The sequence below is a fragment of the Nipponia nippon genome, unplaced genomic scaffold (assembly GCF_047370975.1).
Source record: "Nipponia nippon isolate SJK-2023a ecotype South Korea unplaced genomic scaffold, ASM4737097v1 scaffold_1, whole genome shotgun sequence".
Classification (NCBI taxonomy): domain Eukaryota; kingdom Metazoa; phylum Chordata; class Aves; order Pelecaniformes; family Threskiornithidae; genus Nipponia; species Nipponia nippon.
Window position 1 is genome coordinate 144,891,031 of NW_028262290.1, and position 22,207 is coordinate 144,913,237.

At 43.8% G+C, this 22,207-nt stretch overlaps 2 protein-coding genes and 1 long non-coding RNA gene across 3 annotated transcripts in view; 1 reads left to right on the forward strand and 2 right to left on the reverse strand.

Annotated features, from left to right (window-relative positions):
• ST8SIA6 (ST8 alpha-N-acetyl-neuraminide alpha-2,8-sialyltransferase 6) overlaps positions 1-3,406 on the reverse strand; it is a 41,266-nt gene extending 37,860 nt beyond the window's left edge. The window contains exons 1-2 of the mRNA XM_087775973.1: positions 3,181-3,406; positions 2,803-2,898 (exon numbers count right to left, since the gene is read on the reverse strand). Coding sequence (XP_087632099.1) covers positions 2,803-2,898; positions 3,181-3,275 — 191 coding nt within the window. The 5' untranslated portion in view covers positions 3,276-3,406. The remainder of the gene's footprint in view (positions 1-2,802; positions 2,899-3,180) is intronic.
• Positions 3,407-4,119: 713 nt separating this feature from the next.
• On the forward strand, positions 4,120-8,969 carry LOC148057651 (uncharacterized). The gene is made up of 3 exons (XR_015708488.1): positions 4,120-4,206; positions 7,489-7,618; positions 8,522-8,969. It is a non-coding gene; the product is annotated as an uncharacterized LOC148057651 (long non-coding RNA).
• Positions 8,970-16,502: 7,533 nt separating this feature from the next.
• HACD1 (3-hydroxyacyl-CoA dehydratase 1) overlaps positions 16,503-22,207 on the reverse strand; it is a 39,633-nt gene continuing 33,928 nt past the window's right edge. Inside the window, exons 8-10 of the transcript XR_015708486.1 lie at positions 21,710-22,185; positions 21,155-21,272; positions 16,503-20,578 (exon numbers count right to left, since the gene is read on the reverse strand). The gene's annotated coding sequence lies outside the window, so the exon portion shown is untranslated. The remainder of the gene's footprint in view (positions 20,579-21,154; positions 21,273-21,709; positions 22,186-22,207) is intronic.

Here is a 22,207-nt window from a genome sequence, read left to right on the forward strand (position 1 = left end):
CCAATCCCCTGCTTTTCATCCATTCATCCTTCAGTTTCATCCTTTTAAAAGAATTACTCAAAGTAAAAGAACAGATTAGCTTTCAATATTGCGAGGCAACAGAATAATAGGGCCTTAGAGATTCTTCAGGAGATGTCTGGTTACAAATATGCCTCCAGCAGCAAAGGAAATCATGATAAGAAGAAAGATTAGCTTGCATTTCTGAAGATTGTCTAGATAACTTATACTTGGAGTTCAAGAAGGATAGTGCCCAGGTTTTATTTCTTTCTCCTTTCCTGGATCCTCCCACCAAAGTTGGTGAGAAAATCTTAGCTTTCCAGAAAAATGCGTCAAACTGATGAAGAGATCAGAGTCTAACCTAACATCCATGCACATCCTCTTACTCTTACGCAGGAAAGGGCATTGCTGTCAGCAACACAGCAATGCTATTCAAACCGTCAAGGTACTTTAGGAGAACCATACTCCGGGCAGTCTGGACCAATAGATTGTTCCTAGTTTTATGCATCAACATACTGACATAGCCTCATCTGACTCAAAAATTCACTAACCCCCATACAATTTATTTCGACAAGGGACTCTTCTGTCCTTTTGCTATACTCATGGATATTGCAGCAAAACCCCACTGCAAACTGGAATCCAATTCCTATTGACCAGACCATCCACCTCCATCACTGAGGGACTGGTCTGAATCTCCTGAATGAGTCCAGATGCTCTCTGGATCAAATCTCTCCAGCATGGCCCTCAGCCAGGCCCAGTCCAGCTGCTGCCTGGATCAAACCCCTCTAGCATGGCTTCCTGCCCACTCCAGCTGCTCTCTGGATTAAGTAACAGCTCCTGGTCAGTCCAGCAGCTCCCTCTCCTTCCTCATATGCCAAACATGCACCACAAACTCCCGTCAGGCCAGCTTACTGAGCGTAGTCACTCAGGTGAGAAAGAAAATCCTCTCTTGAATTCAGCCAGCAAGCCATCCCTCCGAAGACACTACAGTTATAGGAGCTAGAGTGAAATGAAACTTTTTTTGATGAATGATTTACTTGTCACACTTTTGCAGTCACTTAGTCACTAAGAAATACAATTTCAGGTTTATCAAAACCAGCTCCAAATTGGTGCCCAAATCCTCCAAGTAGATTAGGGAAAAAACATGTATTTAAAATCTCACGCTCACTTGCCTTATTACAGAGATTAAAAACTGACCCATACATGCCATGGATTTTCAGCCTTCTTCGGTATGTGTTTCTTCCACTTTCTTTGCTCCAGTTGTGAGTGTACTAACAGCAGATGGGAAGTAGCTAGACTCTGTTCTCTGAAGTGCTCTCTGCCAGCATTTCTAGTCAATTTGACTCCATGGTTTAGCACACAGAGCTGAGTGGCAGGAGATTGCAGCTCAGAAACTAGCAGGGAAAACGAAGAATATGAGAAGACGGGGCAGGGGGGAACCACAGATGTAGCACAAAACAGAGTGGAGAGGAGAACAGAGTGACAGCTACAAAAACCAACGCAGAACAGAGTACACACTGCAAAACCAATAAATTGTAAGGAGTAGAAAAGAAGGGAAAAAAAGCAGAAAGGGAAAAAATGAGCACAGGAAAGAGAAGCAGGCTAGAAGCACATGATAGCAGTTAGAATTCTGCAAATGTTCCTGGTTCCTTTTGTTCACTCTAATTTTGAAAGATGTTATAAACTTACAGCTTGTGAAAGTTCTAAATTTTGAGGCAGTGAGCACATGAGTCTCTCATCGGAAACGCGTAAGAAACCTACTGTTAGGGTGCACTGCAATGGTTACTACAACTAATGTCACTTGCATTCACTTAGGGAAAGTGTATGTTGTTTCAGCCTCAAGTTCAGCTAGATTGGGTGAAATGGCAGCCTCAGTAAGGTTAACTGCATTGTCGCCATTGACTTCAGTATAACCAGGACTTCACAGTACCCACTAAAGACCCAATTCATAAGTTCTTTCTAATTGTTATCATGTTTTTGACCATAATATATATTAACATACAATAATCACTGGAACTGCAATGTTGATGAGGACATATAAACTAAAAGAGAATAGCAAAAATATTTGCAAACTACTTATTACATAGTAATATCTCATGTGGGGATTGCACCACCCTCTTCTGCACTATTAGTTTTCCTACAGCGTGTGAAGACTCAAGAGCACAAAAACACAGTCGTTAATATTGAAGCCTGCATGTAAGACATGACTTGTTTCACTGCTAATTTTGCCAACTATTCCCATATTAAACTTCACAGTATAAAATAACAGGCTGTAAAGCAAAGATCTACACTGATCTAAAAGATCACGAGACGGGATCAAGCGAAAGGGCTCCCACAAAGTAAGATGCTACACAGTATGAAAAAGGCTTCATATGTCTGGCCTTCATCCTATGGATTTTGAAGGAGAAATCTGTATTTTCAACTAAATACACATTACAAAAATGATAACAATATTACCCAGCTGCAGCTCCACCTTCCTGAAAAGAAGAATAAAAGACACCTGGAACATGCTATTCAGCAAGCACTTTTTGCATTGTATGTTAACAAAACTGCTATACGCAACATTTCATTGGGCTCAAAACCAACGGCAGAGTGACAGCCGTCATTAAGAGGGCCTACGAGCAAATAATTTATTACAGTTAAAGTGGATTTTCATTTCCTCAGACTAATAAGTCGCCAACGCTCTCCCCGATTAAGCCGCCAAAACAAAAGGAAGAACGGATCGGAGCGAAGGCAGATTCCTGCTTCTGCAGAGCCCTCCGCCCGGACCCGCACCGCCAGCACCTGAGGGCGGGCAGCCCGTACCTGTTCTCGCTCTGAGGAAGGGACGGCAGGGGGGACCTGAGGGCTCGCACCACTTTCGGCGTGACAGCAGCTGCCCCCGCCTCCTCCTCCCAGCCCCTGCCAAGCAAGACGGGAAAACAAAGTTGTCAAAACCAGCGATGAAACATCACCAGGCGTAAGCGGCGCCGGTCTCCTCCCCACCGCTCGTGCCCACGCCGCGAACACCCGAGCCGAGCCCAGCCCGCGCCGGGGGGCCGCTGCGCGGGGCTCCGCCGCGCCCCTCTCCCGGCGGAGGGCGGCGGGGGGCTCGCCACGTCCCGCTCCTTCCTCCCCAGCCGGCTGCAGGCTCTCCCGCCCCGCAGCCCCGCCGCGGCGGGCGAGGCCCCCCAGCCGCCCTACCTGGCCCGGAGGGGCTGCTGGCCGCCCAGGCGCAGGAGGCAGCCGCCGAGCAGCAGGCTGCCCAGCGCCGCGGCCAAGGCGATGACAGCCCGCATGGTGCGCTCGGCAGCGGCTCCCGCCGCAGCTACGGCCGCCCCATAGTATTTAAGGGAGGCTGCGGGGAGGGGGAGGCGGCCATGGCAGCCACAGGGTCTCTCCGCTCCGCCCCTCGCCCGTTCCGGCGGCCGCAGCCCTGCGCCGCCGCTGCCAGCCCCCCTCCCTCCGCGGCCGCTGCTCGGGGCCCTGCCCGCCGCGGCGGCAGGGGCTGGCCGGCCCCGCTGAGGGGCCGGGCGGGGGCAGGCCAGGCTTCCCGCCAAACTTTCCCCTCAGGCGAGCGGCGCGGCGCTGTCCGGGCAGGCTGCCGGGGGGCGGCCCGGCGGGGGGCTGCCGCCTGCCGCCTCCCGGCTGCGGCTCGGCTTCCCCGCTCGCTCCGGGGGCGGCTGGGCGCTGCGAGCTGCCGCGGCGTGAGGGCAGGACCCGGCAGCCTGCCCTGCCCCGTGGCTGCTGCAGCGCGGTCGCTGCTGCTTTGGTAGCTCTTCATCTTATTTATAAGTAACACTCAATGTGTTGTTTGCTTTGTGTGTGTTTTATAAAATGTATTTGCAGTGGTTTTGGTAAGGAAGTGTTTCTGTAGTAAGTTTGTGTCTTTTTGCCTAATTGTGTAGTTAGTGGTGTTTTCACAAGGCCAGCCATTGCTATGAGAAACCTAGTAAGGTGACAAGGTGCCATTAATTAGGCCCCCTCTATTAAGAGAGTGGGTAGTGGAGATGCTGTGCCTTACAGCAGCCTTTCAGTCCTGAGCCAGCTGACTGACACCTTCTTTTTGCAGATTCCTCCCTATCCTTCCTGCTTTCTGTATCTGCAAGCATTCCCCTAGGCCTTGGAGCTGCTGTGCTTACGCTTTCGAACAATGGCTGGAAAGCCTCAAAATAAGAGCTCTGCTGCAGCTATATAAATGAAGTAACAAGAGACTTGATATTGTGACTGGTAAGTGGTTAGATACGATGATAAGAAGCAGCTCCTACTGTCCATCAGAGGAGCAGCACAGCACCAGCTGTGATGGGGTATGCCAGGAAATATCTAATTTTTTTTAGGGCATTTGTTAGGTCTGGGGTGAGCAGTGCTGTGGGTGCTGGTGGGAGGGAGCTACAGCAGTTGTGGGCTGGTGTTGCCAAGGAGTAGCAGGTGCTGGGCTGGCTCAGTGCACAGTACCCCTGTGAGCACAGCTCACTTGTCCTCTTGGCTTTGATGTACTTGGTCGTACTAGAGAAATAAAGATAGTGTTAGGACTTCTGAAGTCCTGAAAAAGTTTGCTGTTTTGAGGGTGTCACGAATCATGAAAATCTTGAACAGGAAGGTGTGTCATCGCTATTTCCAAAAAATTTACTTCAGCTTCAGGCCTATCCGATAAATCCAGATTAACATTGTGTATGAACATGTAGGGGCCAACAGTCAAGCTTTTCAAGGTATGTATGTGTTCACTGGTTAGCAAGTATTAGAAATTCCAATCCCACTGTTACCTCTGTAAAACTTGAAGGCTCCTGCTTATGTTAGTGGATATTACCAACTATTTCATAATATCCACTAAATACTCTATGTAAAACAATAAATCTTTCATTTTAGAAAGTTTAGTGGTATTCTATTTCAGCTCTGAATGAAAGAAGACTAGGAATTACAGTCCAGAAAAGTACTTGTTTTTTTCCCTCACTGTTATTTCCCTCTGCAATACAGTTTTCCCATGAGTCCTGAAGTATCACTGTCAGCTAATCCATGGGAAACTTAGTGATGTCAGTGAGGACATCGTATTTCAAGTTAGTGGTTTACTGCCAACACCAGTCTATAATATCAGTAGAGATTTTTTTTTCCCCTGGATCAGAAGGTTAATCTTTGTGTCATATTAAAGTTCTTGCAAAGAAAATGGGGAAAATTATAAACAATACCTGTTTAAATTGGACTTGGCACTTGTGTTTACCAACAACTTTACAAATGCTTATTGATTGATTGTAACAATATCTCTAGGTGTTACCAGCCTTAATTTCCTGACAGAGCAGCTTAGCAGAGAGGTTAAGTGACCTAACTGAAGTGTGAGATGAGAATCAATGGTAAATCATGATTCAAATTTAGGAATGCTGGATTCAAAGATCAAGTTTCTCTTGCATCATGTTGCCATGTCAGAAGCAATGGTGTCAGGTAATATAATGTAGAGGGTCAAAATGATAAAGGCACAGGTGCTAAAGATGCCACACAGGAAAAGACAAAGACCGAAGAGCGTACACCGAGTCTGTGTCCCATCCCATCTTCCTCCTAACAGCTGGAAGCTGCTGCATCTTGGCAGCATCCCCCAGCCTCTGATTCCCATTAGCTTCTGAAGTCAGTGGGAACTGATAATTGCTGGCTTGCACAGAAGGAAGAGATCACTAATCAGCCAGGTGGTGTCATGATGACTTTGTTGCTGAGTTCCTACAACCCTACTTAGCTGCTAATTTGGAAAAGTAAAATGTAGCCTTGGGTATCATCTGTGAATGGCTGCTGCCCCCCAGGTCGACAGGATTGCATCTCAAAAGGAGTCTGGTGGTGGTGCCTGTAGGGCTGCTGGTCACATGGAGCTAGCTTAGCTGCCTTATTTCCAGCAGCTAAATCATATTAAGAAGCAATTAATGTTCATTAAATGCTTTCCTAATGCTGCTTTCTCATCTAAGCAATGGCTGTCACAGGGATATTAGTTATTGCAAATAGGAGGGGACATTACTGGCACAATTAGGAAGAAGAGAAAGGTACTAAACATATTCAGTGAAACTGGAGTCCCATGTTGTGGCAAAGCATGAGGGTCCCCAGAGTGAGGTGTTGGTGCAAGACTACTGTTTGATGACTACACTAAAAATATCCAATGTGAGTGCTTTTAGCAAAAAACCTCAAACCCACAAAAACAAAACATGTGTTTCAAACTGGGAGAAAGTCATTGGTTCACTGAGTTGTGCAACTTTTTCAATTATTTGCATGTACAGTTCTGGGCAACATGGTTTAAATAATGATAAACAGCAAGAACCGAGGTGCTGTCTTTCAAACTCCAGGACCTCAAATTGTCCAGACCACTTCACAAAAGAAAACTGGCAAAAACCAATGCACTCCTGTACCCTAGTAAAAAAAAAAAAAAAGTTAAACCCAAACCCAGCAATCGCCTTATGTGGCTGTTGCTGCTATGCTTTTTCAGTCTCGCCTTTATGTTTTTCACTGTTTTTTCAGGACAGGATTTTATGTCCTATAATGTAACAAATTGGGCTTTATTAAAATAATAACCTAATAACCAAATTCAGGCAGCAAACAGTCTGTTGAGGTCTACATAAAACCAGCTGAAGTATTAGGTGTTATGTGTACCCCAGTTTTGAGATGTTGATCAGGTGTGCCTGTGACGACTTGTCCTGTATGGCACTGTTCACTCTCCAGAGAAGGCCAAGGTGAAAAAAGCTGGGGCACGTGGAGAAGTCTGCAAGAGGCTGAGCATCTCATAAGATGTCACGCTTATAGTAGGACTTGCCTCTTGTGCACAAAATTAGTGATTTTTCACTGTTGTAAACTGGCTATGGTTTTTATGTGTCAGAGTAATGTGTTGCGTGTGCTTCACCAGATTCCTCTAGCTGAACTTCTCCTCTTTAGCAATCGTGATCCTGCCCCATGGCAGATAAACATTCACTGCCAAAAATGCATCTTGTAGCATAAGCAAACTTGAGGCCAGTAACTACTGAAAATCAGTGCTCTAGTGCCAGCCGCTGTGCAAGGCTTCATCCAATTAAGGGCACCGCGGGCATTGAAATGCCTGTGATTGTAGTGCAGTCCGGTGTGTACGCTCTTCCTAAGGATAGCTGGTGGGGGGAAGAGGATCTGAATTCTAATTAGATAAAAGGAGGATTTTAATGCAGAAACCCTGAAAACTTGCAAGTTGTTAACCTGAAGGGAGAGAGATTTATTTTTTTTCCGTTCTCTCTTCTTCCTAAATGCTGTCAGCGTGACTTCTTAACATGACACCATAAGAAAGGCCATATTGGGTCGGACTAGCACAGCCTGTTCTTCAGGCGGTGCCCAGTAGCAGGCTCCTAGGGAAGAACTGTGCACTGGTCCATCCATAGGATCCTTTCTCAGCTTCCAGCAATCAACGGCTCAGGGACTTTCTGAACTGGAGCTATCTGTGTGTTTAGTCGCCTTTCATGGATTTTTCTTCCGTAATTGTGCCTAATTGCTTTTTGAAACCATGTAAACTTTTGGCATCAACAGCGGCTTGTGTCAGTGATTTCCATCCAAGCTGAAATCCTTCCCATTACAATTAGCCCAGGAACAATTTGCTAAGAAGAATCTCTGTTGTTATTTGGAAACTCTGATCTCCTATGCTAAAGGACATGAAGCGGTAAGTATTCTTTTGCAAAGACTTTTACTACACATTGCACAGATCGGCGCTGCTGTTAATACAAATTCACAGCATCCATTGCTAGAATTCAGAGTGAGTTATTACAGAGCATACTGTGAATGCAAATTAAAAACAATGCACAACACTCAACCAAATCCTAATGGACCAATGGCACAATGTCAAATACATCAGGAGCAAAGACTTCTAATACTATTATTAAAACCCCAAGCAAACAAACAAAGCAAGTAAATCAGCACGGACTAAAACTGTTTGAGCAACATTTACTTGTCATAGATCAGTATGCAGACCAGCGGTACAGCTCCCAGTGGTTCTTAAAATGCCTGCATGGCTGAAGAGGGAATATGCCTCCAGGGATGTCACATAATGGAAGGGTTCTCATCAGGTGCTGTGGTCAATGGTTGAGGTAATTACATCAAGCTAAACAGTTCTTTCCATCAGTGAGTGTGGCACAGTGCGTCCAGCTGCTTATCTGTGGAAAAATCCAATTTGGGATCACGTGTTTGCTGAAGTGTGCATGTAAAATAATCAGCAATAGAAATGAGGGGCCATAGTGGAGTTCGGAGTCGTCCTTAATGATACAAATGATGGGCTGTGATGGTCAGTCAGTATCGTTTATGCTTATGGAAGATCAGAGCCACAATTTAGGAAAATAAATAAGTGCATGATGTAAGCAAATAGCAGGGATTACTTGGGAGAAGAAACAAGAGGGATAGCTGTATAAGAGCCTGATCTTGGGATGGGAAGATTACCTATTGAGTTTGATCCTGGATGGTGGCCTGACAGCCCAGCTCCAAACTGGCTTCTTGGGATCACAGTGCACTGAAAAAAGCTAGAGCCCATTTTTTTTTGGCATTCTTACATTTCCTTTGTTGAAATTCACAGAGAGTACAGTACATGAAAAACTAAGGAAGCATCATATGCTCATGTATCAGGACAGACTACTTCATTGGTACCGAAGAAAACAACGGAAGTGATACAGAGCACCATAAACTCATGGATTTGAGGGGCTTGGAGGAAGGAAGAGAGGACCTCTGTCTTTAAAAGGAGAAAAAGCCATTAACCCCATTAAATAGAGTTAAAAATGTAACTGCCCAGATTGCAGCCTAAACCTGTTCTCACGTAACACTGATTCTCCCAGTCTCTTCTGCAATAAAAACTGTTGAATGCTCCATAGAAACATATCTGCTGTGAATCCCTTACTTTCCATGTTGCATCATCAGGTACTTCTTAAGCTGTTTGCAGCGTTGTGAAGGTAATGCTGGTAGGGCTACGGCACAGGTGAGGCAAGGGAGATGCCAAATGGGTGCGAGTGTGCCCGAGCCCCCCTGCCTGCAGCAGCCGTGCCTGAGAGAGGGACGCAGGGATCCACAGCGGGGGCAGCCGGACAGGGCTTGTGACTGTGGGATGCCCTGCTGAGAAGAGAGGATCACCTGGAGGAGAACCCAGAGGTCCCAGAGGTCATGGGGCTGTGTAGGAAATTAATTGTGAGGGTGCTTGAGAGCCAGGGAGCCAGCTCAGTGAGGTCCTTTAGCTCAGACACAGCTTTAAGCACATGAATATTTCTGTTAAACTGAGGCCAGTCTTGTGCTTCTGGTGAAGCGCCTGCCAGAGCCCTCTGAAAGCTCTGTGTGTCTCTGCAATGAAACATCAGTGTTTACACAGGGCAGGGGACATATCCGTGCAGTGACGGGGAAAAGCAAGACAGTTACTGAACCTTCAGCACACCCTGGGAAGAGAAATGATGTAGGAAAATAAGCCATGCAAAAAAATACCTCTTGGCATCAGGGTAGCCTTCCTGTTTCAGGATCCTTAGTGAAACCAAGGGAAAAAAAACTCTAGAAAATTCTTTATTTCTGTTTGTCTAGTAGCATCTTGAGCCATTTATAAACTGGAATTGAAAACCTTTACCTCCAAACAGAAATAAGTCCAGGCTACTTCAAGAGCCAGCAAGATATACAGGTGTTTGGGAAGGCTTACTGTAAACTGAGGCTGTCTCAAATATCTTTTTTTTTTCCCTCCATTTTGAAGTAATTTTTCTGTCTGAATGATACTGGTTGTAGACCGGAGTCCAAAATGGGCCAATACATGGTGGGATTCACGCCGACATCCGAGAGAGCCAGCTCAGCCGGTGCAGGAGCATCGCCGTCCTGCTGGGGTGGGGAAGGCGGCAGGGGGAGCGGGACTGGGGTCGGCCCTGGCAGCCGCGGGGCAGCACAGCCCCTCTCCGGTGTCAGGAGCAGGCAAGAACCCTCGGACGGCCTGTGCCGAGGCCAGGGGGTGCGAAAGGCGGCAGGCGGGGGCCAAGGGAGGGAGCCAGGACCTTTCCCCTCTCCCAGCAGAACATGGCTTGGGCTCAGCGGTCTGTCTCTGTCCTCTAAACATGTAGTGCTAGGTACAGGACTCCATCCCCAAAGTGAGGTCCTTCGGTATGTAAATATAATCTCCTCCGTGATTCACACATTAATTAAAAATAACAATTCTTTTAAATGTTACCTTCTCCATTTCAGTAAATATGCTGATATCCCATGCCTCGGTGACAGGCCTTGCCGATCATACTGCACTCCCGGCTCACTTTCATTAGGCTCTGCAAATATACTGCTATTCTCACAAAATCTACGTGCTGGGTAAGCCAGCATCTCTCTTATGGTCCTCAGATAGCCACTTACGTATTTGTCTCCCTCTCAATTACCGTCCTTACAGAGAAAGCACATTTTGTTTTTTTATTATCCAGTGCTTTCAATGGCCTGGCAGGAGAGAATTAAGCTCTAGCAGAGGGGAAAACCAAATGTAGCCTAGGAAAAGTGAGTGCCCTCTGAACAGAAGCGATCAATAAATACTCTTATATTTAGCATTATTTTCAGAACAGGCATTCAGTACCTAGCTCCCAGGTGAGACTTTCTGAGCACATGGTCATTTTCTTCTTACAGATTGATCCACCTTATTTTTAACCTTGAGGTCTGTAACACCCATAGTCCTTATTTAGAGACCCACTGTGTGAGGTACTGTTAGAAATGCCTGAAAATTAACAAGTCCATCTAAACCGGCTAAGCTTATAAATGTATGGTTTACATACACCATTTCTGAGTCTTCTTTATTCAAGAGTCTTGGCATCACCATAAGATCTGAAGGAATCTAAAAACGTATTGGTGTTTTGGAGGAGGACCCAAAGGGGAGAGCAGCAGCGAGCAGGGGAGGACGGAGGCCCCGGGGCAGCGAGGGGGTGCGTGGGGAGCCACCGGGGCTCAGCATGGGGGACAGCCCACTGGCGTGCAAGGGTGTGTGGAGCCCCAAGGGCAGAGGGGAGGAAAGATGAAGGCGTTTTCAGCGGAGGGGAACGCTGATGCTTAAAGTACCAGTGCCATATGCTGGGGAGATGTGCATTTTAAATACGAACATTTAAAATCCTTCGCTTTTAATTTTGTGTTTGCATATTGCATGAGTATGCATTTGACCGAATAGCTGAGCGTGTATGAAAGGCGATTCTAAAGCAAGGAATTATCACTTGAAACCTGCAGCTGGAGAAAATTTATTCGGGCTTTCCAGATGTACTCAGGCTCAGCTTGGCTGTGCTTAAGAGCAAACTGAGAATTTAACAAGTAAGCAATATGTGATTTTATTGATTACTGTCGGGTATGGTCATACAAAACTGAATGAAACCTGCTGACAGCTGACCAAAGGGTAACACAGACAGCAGCAAGGCAACACAGCAGCACCTCTCCCTACTGCCCCAAGCTACGCTGCCTGGATCTTCCTTGGAGAGAGATGCTGCTTCAGCCTCTCCACCGCTTTTTTCCTTCTTGTGTGACTCACTCCTCAGTAACATGTATGGTGCAATAATTTTGGGGGAGAAAAAAAATTAAAAAAAGATCTTTTCACTAGGGATGAGATTGAGACCACAAATTCAGCCTGCACTGGAGGAGTTGGAACTCGCTCCCTTTCTCAACCTCAGCGAACCAAATTATCTGCACTGAATTGCATGTTTTCTGTTCTGTGGCATGTTAGCATCTAGCTAAGGATGAATAACGCGTGGTGGCAGGTATCTGAAAGAGCTGCTGTGTGGGATATTGCATGTAGCGTACTGAGCCTTGTAAGACAGGAACCAGTGGTCGTCACGGGGCCCATTTAGTGTCTGACCCAGTGATGCACGTCAAGATCTGAAGCAAGATGATCTCTGGAAATTAAAAGGTGCCGAGTAATTCAAAATTGTGACATATTGATTTCTTTGTTCAGACACCGTATCGTTTGTAAAGCTGCAACACAGTGCTATAACTCAATGTTTTTCTTTTTAACGATTGGTCTTATAAATACTGTTTTACCATTTACTGACATTTTACATTTATTGAGCATATATTTTATCTAGACTCATAAAGATAGTGCAGGAAGTTTTTAATAAACAAAAATATTTCAGGCTAAACAAAAGCAAGAATGCGTGACGATGGGTGTCCCCTCCCAAAGTGTGATGAGAAGGTGCTGCCAGATATTCTGCAGGAAATGGAGGAAGGAAGCGCGAGCCCGGGGGCTGTCAGTGGAGCATGGAGAACCGCACTGGTAGGGCACCAGTGCGAATCCGTGTCCTGGGCACCAGCTCACCGAGGTCCTGAGCCTGATGTGAAACGAGCGGCGGTGTTTTGAGCTGCCCACTCGTTTCTCCCACAGAAAGCATCATCCTAACTGCATCTCGCAGCAGCTGTTGGAGGGTGCAGCAGGGAAGGGAGCTGTGCTTTCCCCAGGCGCTGGGTGAAGAAGCACTGAATGAGCTGTGGGGTGGGCATGAGGATCAGATCACTCCTGGTGTTTTTCTGGCTATAGCAAGCAGGCATTAGTTTTTTCTGACTATAGCATCTATACTCCTGGGACAAGGTAACGTAACAAAAAAGTGACAGAACTCCCCCTTTGCCTGTACTGATCTATTCTGCAATCATAAGGTTAAGCCTCTTTAATATTTGGAAGCTTGTGTTGGATTCCTGATCCCATTTTAATCGCTTGTCTTATATTTAAGTATAGAGAACATTTTTGGGAATTAAGTTATAAAATATAAACTTAGAAAACTAACTTCCCATTCACATTTTGTTTTTAAATAGCCTATAGATACGGTGGTTTCCTAGGCGGGATGTAAAATGAATAAGTGATGCGCAAACAAGCTGGTTTTGCCAGTTATAGGTACAAAAACTTCTAAGGACCTCTGCTTTTAAAAGGAGGCTGAAATTATACGTTTTTCATGCAAAACATCAACCTCATTAGATCTAGTTATTTAAAAGATTTTTAAAAAATAAAGACACAGAGTCTACTTTTATGGGACACAGCTCGGACACCATGGCTGGGCTTCATATGATCAGATACAGTCATTTAAAATATATACATCCACATCTGAACCATTCAGCCTGGCTCCATTTATATTTAAAGGAAAGATATTCACTTTTGGGCAGATATTTAGCTGCTCTTTGGAGTGAACATATTTAAGTCAGGTTTCTTGCCACACGTATAAAAAGATCCCAGAGAGGCTGGTTCAGCTACAGGTGAGATAAAGCCCTCCTGCCTGACAATGAGAGATATTTAGAGGAATTAAAAGCATTCCTGTCCTGATCTGAAAATTGAAATTGTTTCCTTTATTCAAATGTATTGTGCTATGAGATGGTGGCAAGCTTTTAAATGAGTATTTTCTACATAGCCTGGTACACAACTTCTATTGAGGACACAAGGATGAATCAAGTCCCACTTTAACGTGGACTAGGCTTGATAATTCTGGGTTTTAATTGCACTTACGTATTTAATTGTGTGAGAAAAATAATTCAGAGACTTGGTACAGTGCATGCACTCATGTCCTTATTGACATGAGTTACCCTATCGATGGACGCCCTGCTATATTCATGTTGCCTACTTCACTTTCCCTTAAAATTAGAGCCAAAATTTTCCTTTATCTTCCCTTCCCTCTTCATGTAGAAAATGGCTGCCATACTCTCTCCCACATCACCCTCTGCCTTACAGCAGATTTTACGAGCAGTTACCACTGAAATCAAAGGGAGGTTTGCTGTTACGTTCCCTAGAGAGCAGAATTAGTTGGTAGGAACTACTCAGGAAAATCCTGCCCCCACCAGAGTAACTCATCCATCATCTGTGAAGGGCTCTGGTACTCTGAATCTGGACAGCACTGGCGTGCAGAGCACCACCAGGCTTGTTGCTCACTGTGTTTGTATTAAGAAGGTCACACAGTGTGTGCTCGCTTTGGCAGTTCAATTGCCAAAAGCCCATTCTCCTCAAAGTTATTCTTCCCCCAGTTATCAGAGACTTGGAAAGAATATTGGGTTAAATTTTTATTTACATTCACGAGAAAAAAAAGATATTTAATGAAAGGCTAGGTGCTGTAATGTGCCAGAAAGCTGCGACAGGAGCAAATCAGTGAACTCCTATTCTGTCAGGCTGAGCATGCTCCTTCAAGAAAACAAGCTGCCAGAGGTTTTATTGTACTGAGCCATAAATGTGCAAGGTGATTATAGCAGATAAAGCCCCCGAACAGAGCTCACGGGCCTGGGCACAAAGAGCACTAAGACCTGCAAAGCGTGGTGAGTACAGACGCAGCCCAGCCACGCAGGAGGCCTTCCCGGGTGGCATTACCGCTGGAATGTCTTACTGAACAAAGAGGAGCTAAACTCCTTAAAAAAAGGGTTGGCAACAGTATAAAAAACCCTTAAGCTGCAAAAAAAAAAAAAAAAAAAAAAGTCAGACTTGCTCTGCGATTCCTGGAAAATGACAGTCAAATTAAAGCAGGGCAAGAAAGCTGTTTCTAAACCCTTCCTGTGAACCTGTTTCAAGAACTTTTTCTCTGTTGCATTTGAGTCATTGTATTGAGTTACAGAAGCAGAAGTGTTACAGGAATTTCCATCCTGCAAAACATTCAAAGCTATTTTAATTTTGTAAATGCCTCTTTAAGAATAACTGTAGCAGGGAAGGGGAACTAGCAATTAATGTAGATGGTGCTGTCCCAGGAAACATCGTGAGCTTGGCTGCACAAAGAGCTTGTTTCATGATTCTCCAGCTACTACCTTTTCTCAAAAAATATTTATTAAGGAGCCCTATTAGTTTGAAATAATAGTTTTCATAGCATTTCTTCAATGCACATACTATTCTTAATTTGAACAATACAGATATTCTTTGAGTAGCTGTCCAATACTTTAATCTATGCTTCATTTAAATAAATTTTATATTTATACATGAGCTGGGATCATTAATTTTCCCATGACATAGCAATGGCTTATACCACCATGGAATTAAAAAGCAAACAGTTTGGTCATGAGTTAGCTTCATTGCAAGCCCTAAATTAAATTAGATTAGATTAGGGGTGATTGCCTTTCCCTGGCCAGGATTAAAGTGTTTGCTGCTTTGGAGGTCAGGAAAATATTCCCAGGACAAAATCTCAAGAAACTGAAGGATGCCTGTGATTTAATTATGCATCTTGTGATATTTGGTGTTTTTCCCACTGCTCAGTCACCGGAGTCATGAGATTCGGAGAAGCTGAGCTTTTTCTTTAAAAACTAAATTATCTGTCCTTAAAATTGCCAAGGGGAAAAAAAAAAAAAAAAAAAAAGAAAAGAGGAAGCTCCTCAGTGTTAAAGAAATCAGAGAGAAAAAAGATTAAATATTTTGAAAGAATTGGTGGGTTCCTATTCAGGTTTTGAAAAGCTGTGTTTGATAATAGCCATTTCTTCTTTCTTTAGTAGTGGTAAGCAACTAATACTGACAAGAGACAGTATAGTTCATGGGGATCGTTTTTAAACCATTTTGCACCACTTGGTCCTTAAAGGAAAGCCCCAAACAAATGAAGATCAGGCAGAAAAGCCCCAGCCTCTGCTGGAGCAGAGCCCCGAGCCTCCTCCATCCCAGCTGCAGCAGACGGCAAGCGGCACCCCTGCCAGGTAGGAGTGATCTGGCACAGCTGGAACTGGTGCCTCCGGGCAATGATTAATATTTACAGTACTAACAACTCGATGGCAGCTACCATCCATCAACAAGCAATATTAATTTTTTTTCTACAGATTTCACAGCCATGCTCATGTTCTGGGGCCAGATGTTTGCACCAGGCTGTCCTGAAAGGGAGAGGAGGTGCAGGGGAGGGGGCTCCAGGGCTGACACACATACACACCGTCCTGACGAGTACCGGCTGGCACCAGGTCCAGAACTTTGCCTCCAGAATGAAACGTGGGCAATGACTATGAGACATTTAAGATGATAACAACCTTAAGATGGGCTTAGGGCAGCCTCAAAACCTCCCTCTAACCGTGTCCAAGAGGAAAAATATAAGGAGAAGGGGATACAGCCAGTAGGCTTTTCCTTAGTGTAACCCCTCAGCACTGTGAAATCTCTGAATTACTGGTGATATCCAGACTGTCTTGTTAAAAAAACTAAGGGATTTATCTTCCAGGAATTTGTCTAAATTCCTCTTGAAGTCACTTGCCATGTGGAATTGAATTCCACACTTTGGTTGGGTTTTTGGTTTTTGGTTTGGTTTTTTGGTGTGAAAAAATAATGCTCTGTAGTTTCATTTGCGTTAAATATCTGAAAATTTCACCACATGATCCTTACAGTGTGCAAATAGTGACTAACATTTTCTCATTTATCATCCTCACACCAGTCATTGATTTAAATAGCCTTATCTTAATGCTCCTCAGCTGATGATCTCTTTTCTATCTAATTGCTTTACACCTGGAAGCAATTCTCAAAAAGTTTGAAAAAAAAATTTAGAAACACATCTTATGGAAAATCCCATTTTTCCAGTATCTGTCTTTAGGATAATTTTTCCATTGTCCTTGGTAATTAATTTGCCAATACTACATGCCACATTTCTAACAAGCTCTCTTTTGCACAAATTCAAAATACAATAACAAGGTGCTGACTATCTTTCACCTGTGGCCGAATAAAAGCATTGAAAAATAGCCAAAGCAAATATCAGGGTAAATAAATCAGAACAATAAAAATAATGTTTTGTAAGGGAAAAAATGTTATACAAGATTGTACGTTTTACCTGCAGTAGGAAAAAAAAAGCAAAGAAATATCACTTCAAGGTTTGTAGAAGAGTCTAATTTGAAGGGACTATTTATAGGTGCTGCACATTATGTTAATTTGGCTTCTCCTGACATACAAAGGTTTCCTTTGAGAGCTTTTATAGTGAAAGAAGGAAGAAAGCAAGAAAGCGAGGGGCTCTCGCAGAGTTATGATAAAAGCTGCTGTCATTATAACAGATCATCAGAAAGAGAGAAGGAAAGAGTGAGGTGCGATTCATCACTTTGAGAAATGCTCACAAACAGCTCTTGGTTAGGTAGGACTAGCTACAATATTTATGAAGAGGGATATGTTATCAGAAGAATGCAATTTTTCCTCTTTGCAGGCTGTTTACAAACTCATCCCGATTTCTACCAGTGTATGTGTTGTTTGCAAGAATTCATTCAAACACCTCACTCAAAACAGTAAGAAAAAGTTCGTTTCTAACTGAGAATAAATTTCATTTCCCTGAAATGTGGGGTTTTTTTCCATAAATGGGATGTGAAGTTTTCAGCTTGTAGCCTGTATGCAAACAAGTAATTTTAAGTGGGTTATATTAATTTTATTGAGGTCATTGATCACGCTATTTTTTCTATCGCAGAGCTGTATGCATGAAAAACAAGCTTTTTGATGTGGGAAAACAGACCAGAACTGATGAACTATTGACAATGAACATAAAGAATAGATAGCAAACAGAAAAGATCTGTGCATTGTAGAACTTCAGGTTGTGTTTTATTTTTGATGGTTTAAAGGGGATAGTGGCACTCTGGCCACCTTCACTGATTGTTTTACTCATAAAAATTCATTTTTTTTCCGGAAGACAAAAAGAAAATATTTACAAATTAATGTCTGCAAACAGCAAACGCCACATGGATGGAGAATAAATGTCAGGTCAGAAATTATGTGTTCCTGGACGCTGCTTTGTGGCCAAGTTCTTTTCACTCCTGCTGCAGACAGCCATTAGATTTAACCCTTTGCACAGTGAGACAATCCCCTCACAATGTAGAGATCCTCCAGAAATGGAGTAGCTTTATTTTAAAAAACATCTAAAAACACACTAGAAATAATTCATTTGAAGCTTATTTTGACTTCTTATTTGCATCAAGATGTTTTCCCACCAATCTGTACTGGCAGTGTTAACCAGACGCTGCAAATACCAAAGACTAATATCCCAGGTATATATGGCACAGCAGCATTAGCCACTGTACAGCTGCTTTGCCTGGTGTTTGTGGGAAAGGGGAGGGAGGCAGGAGGTGGCAGGCTGGCCGCTTGCTCACATGCGAAGTCCACCCACCAGCTGCTGGGGGTGGCCTGGGAGCACCACGGAGGGTTTGCCTGGTGTGAGCAGGCATGCAGCGCTGCCCCAAGGAATGCACAAACCACAGGGGTACTGATGAGGTTTTAAAAATTAATTGTCCGCACTCCAAAATCATCAAGCATATCACATTTTGTATATGCCCCACACAGCATGGACATGTAAGAGCTGAGGCTCAGAAGAGCTGATGCCTGTGCAGGTGCTGCTAGCCACGGAGGCTCTGCCAGCTCGCACCGGGATTTTGCTGTGGTATGAACTATCTGGTGTTGTCTTATCATCCCGGATTTATGAGCTGCATGAAATGACGCCACCAGATCACATCTTGGGCCAGGAAATCTCCTGCATTTCAATCAGATATAACGATGTATGTAAAGTGGTCTCCCCATCCTTTTTAATTCTTTCTCCTAGCACTAGTCTGCAGTCAGGCTGGAGACGTGTAAAATCAAGGGCCTCGTCATTTTTCAGATCAGGGATAGAAAGTAATCAGTAGCTGCCAGTTCAACAATATGCCTTGAAACATCACCATCATGCTCATCTCCTTTGAGCTGGCAGCTGATACCAAGACTACAGAGTCAAAATTAATCCTTCTGGACATATGGTTAAGTCAGCATAATTTCTTATCACTCCATTCCTCAAGGGCAGAGGCACATACCATCCTGATCTCCTGCATCCAGTTATTTCCATAATTTCCAAGGACAGAAATAATCTTCTACTTCATAAGTCATCATAAGGTGCCCAACCAGTGCCACCTGCAGTTGGACAAGAGAAGAAGACAGCAAAAGAGCCCCAGCTCCTGTGATGAAACATCCTTGTATACACAGATGCTGCTCCTCAGCTTTGTCCCATGCATTCAGGTTCATAAGGAATTCTGCCAGATTCTTCCTGTGACAGTCTCTCCCTCTTACACTAATATCAGAGGAAAGATGGATTTTCTGTTTCATTAAGTTTAGAAGAGTTTCTACCCATCAATCGCCATCACGTGTCTTGGAAGCTGGCTCTTAATGCCTAATAAATTTTTCCTCATTAAGACTTTAACTCACATTACAGATTTGCTTTATCTACTTAATAATAGAATACTATCTAAAGAATTTCTCAGTGTAATTTGAAATTAATATTAAAGGGCCGCAGGCTTTAATTGTGAGGGCCCAAGGAAGTGGCTCAGACGCCAACTTCAGTAAGTATTTTGGAACTGGAGATCACAAGTCTTAATACAACCCCTCTCATTAAAACAACTTCTCAAGGTTTAAAAGGTTACCCAAGCCTGGATCACTTGCTGAACAGTAATCCAGATTTGAAAAGAGACACTTTCTTCCTGCAATAGGACCTGCCTTTAATTTTTATTCTAGCATTGTTCAGGGTGGGGGGTGGTGCTATTTAAATGAGGTTAATTCTGTTAGGATAATGAATTCATTGATATTCTTCTATGCAACTATCTTTACCACACTTTGTCACTGAGCCACTCTGAATTTTCAGTTGATGCAACCAGACAGAATTGAAGCTGACATTTCCAAAGTTGTCCAAGTAGGAAATGATTCAGTGGTTCCAAGGAGCAGAGCCAACTGTGAAAGACCATTTGCAACATGATATATCTGGAACCCTAAGCCACTCCTTTGTTTTATGAGCTTCTAATCTTTCTATTTTGATGTGTGGTGCTTTCCTTTTCCATGGGAAGATTTTGATCACCTGCTGGTTTCTTTTGCATCTGCTGGGAAGAATTTGCATTGTAACTTTCTAGGGAACTCATCACAAGGGCAGCCAGTGGTCCCTGCACTCTGCAAACCCCACTGGATCCCAGTCAGCCCAGGACAAGCTAGCAATGTACGGTGAAGCATACATCTGACGAAGCTAGTCACCGGCCGAGCCGTTGTCATTTTGATGATTAGACTTTGACCTTGGATTCAAAATATTAATTTGCATTTGTCACAAAAATGGTCATTGAGGTATGCAAGTCATGCAGGCTCATTTTATAACAGCTTATTTTGCAGCATATTGAGGTATTGTATGCCCTGGGAGAACAATCAGAAGCTTGTTTTACCTAATAAGGAAGCTGCTGAGGCACATGAATAACCGTACTGTTTTCCAATACATTTCACACTGATTAATTTTTCAGTTTTATGAAACAAGCTGCGGTTATCTTTGAGTCAGGTTCAGTGAACCAGTGCTTGACTCTAAATAGAAAAGTACTGATGTTGCTGGGCAGATGTGCACAGGCACTCGAAAGACCAGGGCTCCCATCAGCACTGGATGACACCATCCTCTTCAACCTCCCTCTTCTCCCCCTTGCTTGCTTCTGGCTGCAGAAATACCGACTTCCTTTGTAACTAAATGATATTTTCATTTGATACTTACGACATTTTCATTGAAGAACTTATGTATCTGTCTTGCAGAAGTTCAAGTTTCATAAAAGAAAAAACAAAGTTCAATTTTATTTTTCTAATTCCTTTTCTATATAGTTTACAGGTTTCTCTCAATCGGGTACTTTGTGGTATAGAAGCTGAAGATGTTTGGAAACTGGCTGAAGGAACAGCTGACCCGCTTGCTCCACAGATGGTTTTGTGTTGCAACTCTGTCCATGAAGAGTGTTCCATAACCTACCAATATTAATATTAAATACTTAGTCTTCTCTCTGACATCTGCACACCACTCTTGGCTTCCCTATTATCATTAAATAATCCCAATCTTCAGTTTGTCATCTAAGAATTGCTAGTTGCTTTTTTTTCTTTAAATTGCTGCTGAACTGCCAAAAAGAATATATCATTCTCCTTTTGCAGCATGCCAGTAATTTAGAGTGGCACTGAGATATTAATTAATGGCCCATGACTGAAGTATAAAGCTCAGACCTTTTATTTCAATCGTATATAAGCACTGCTGCTTTTGAACTGTACTTTACACTTAAATATTCAAGCCTCCCTCTTTGATTCAGAGCTTTCCTTGCCAGCAGCCATGGCATCAGTCCTGGCTGTTTGCACAAAGAGGTAGGAAGAGTGACATTTATGCTTATGAAGAATCATGTTTCTTTTTGACATAATGGAGCAATCTGTAGGCTCTTGTAGAGCCTGTTCTTTTGTGCCCTGAACTCCCTTTTCATAATTATAGCGTTAGGGACACTCAATCAGTACATGATCAGACTGACAAATTCAGGAAGGACATTCACACTCATATTTTACCTTCTTTCTGATTTCATCTAAAACGCCGTCTTTATTTTTCAGGAACTTTGCAGTGCTACAGTAACAATTTCTGTAACGTCATCCTATCACATCTTCCTCAGCTGGGACTAGTTAGTAGCTGGGCGAGAAAAAACACAAATAAATTCAGCAATGGCTACAGAAGGTGATTCTGAAAACTGAGCTGGGAACATTTTTCCACCCAGCTCCTCTGTACAATTAAGATATACATTAGTGAGGAATGTAAATGAGAAATAAAGCAAAGGTCCTCTTGGACAACACAGATAAGTAAATATCCCAAAGGTGTTATTAGAAAATAATGGAGACTATAATATATAATATAAATAACAGACTCAATGTCATCATTGACTCCCATCAAGCAACATCTCTTTCCTTTGTCTGATTATTTCTAGTGCTGCTATGCTTGGTTAGATGCATATTGGTGGTGCCAGGCACCACATTCCTGAGGAAGTAATTCATGCTTCTAAGACACACAGTCAAGTCTTGCTTATGTTAAACCAGCAGGAACAGGTTAAACATAAAGCTCACATCCCTTACCTTTTCATACTCGACTGCCTGGACCTCTGCAGTACTCAAGAGAGCACTGGTGCGCTAGAGGATGGAGCTGTTGGCACGTTGCTGTTCGGAGGGATGAGGAGAGGCGCCTGTGACGTGGCTGCAGGACCCTCACCCAAGGACTTGCACAGTCCCTTCCATTGCTGCTCCCCGCGGCACGGCATATGAGCACCATAACTCTCTACCTAACACTTATGTATGCCAGCCAGGTCAGACAGCCACACACAGAGATCCTTTTCAAAGCAGTAGGGAAGGGCGTTGAACTCTCACACTGAGAGCCCCTGGTCTGTGCGGGTAGAAAGGCTCCGGCATCATATTGACAGCCCAGCCAGCAGCCAGGGCAGGATTCCACACATAGGTTTAAACGTTCTCAGCATGGAAGACGCCGTATAAGTGTCAGTCATCGTGTTTGCTGTTGGCAGAGGGTTAGGTGACTCATTTTATCACCAAGGCTATTCCTAGAAAAAGAAAATGTAGGTG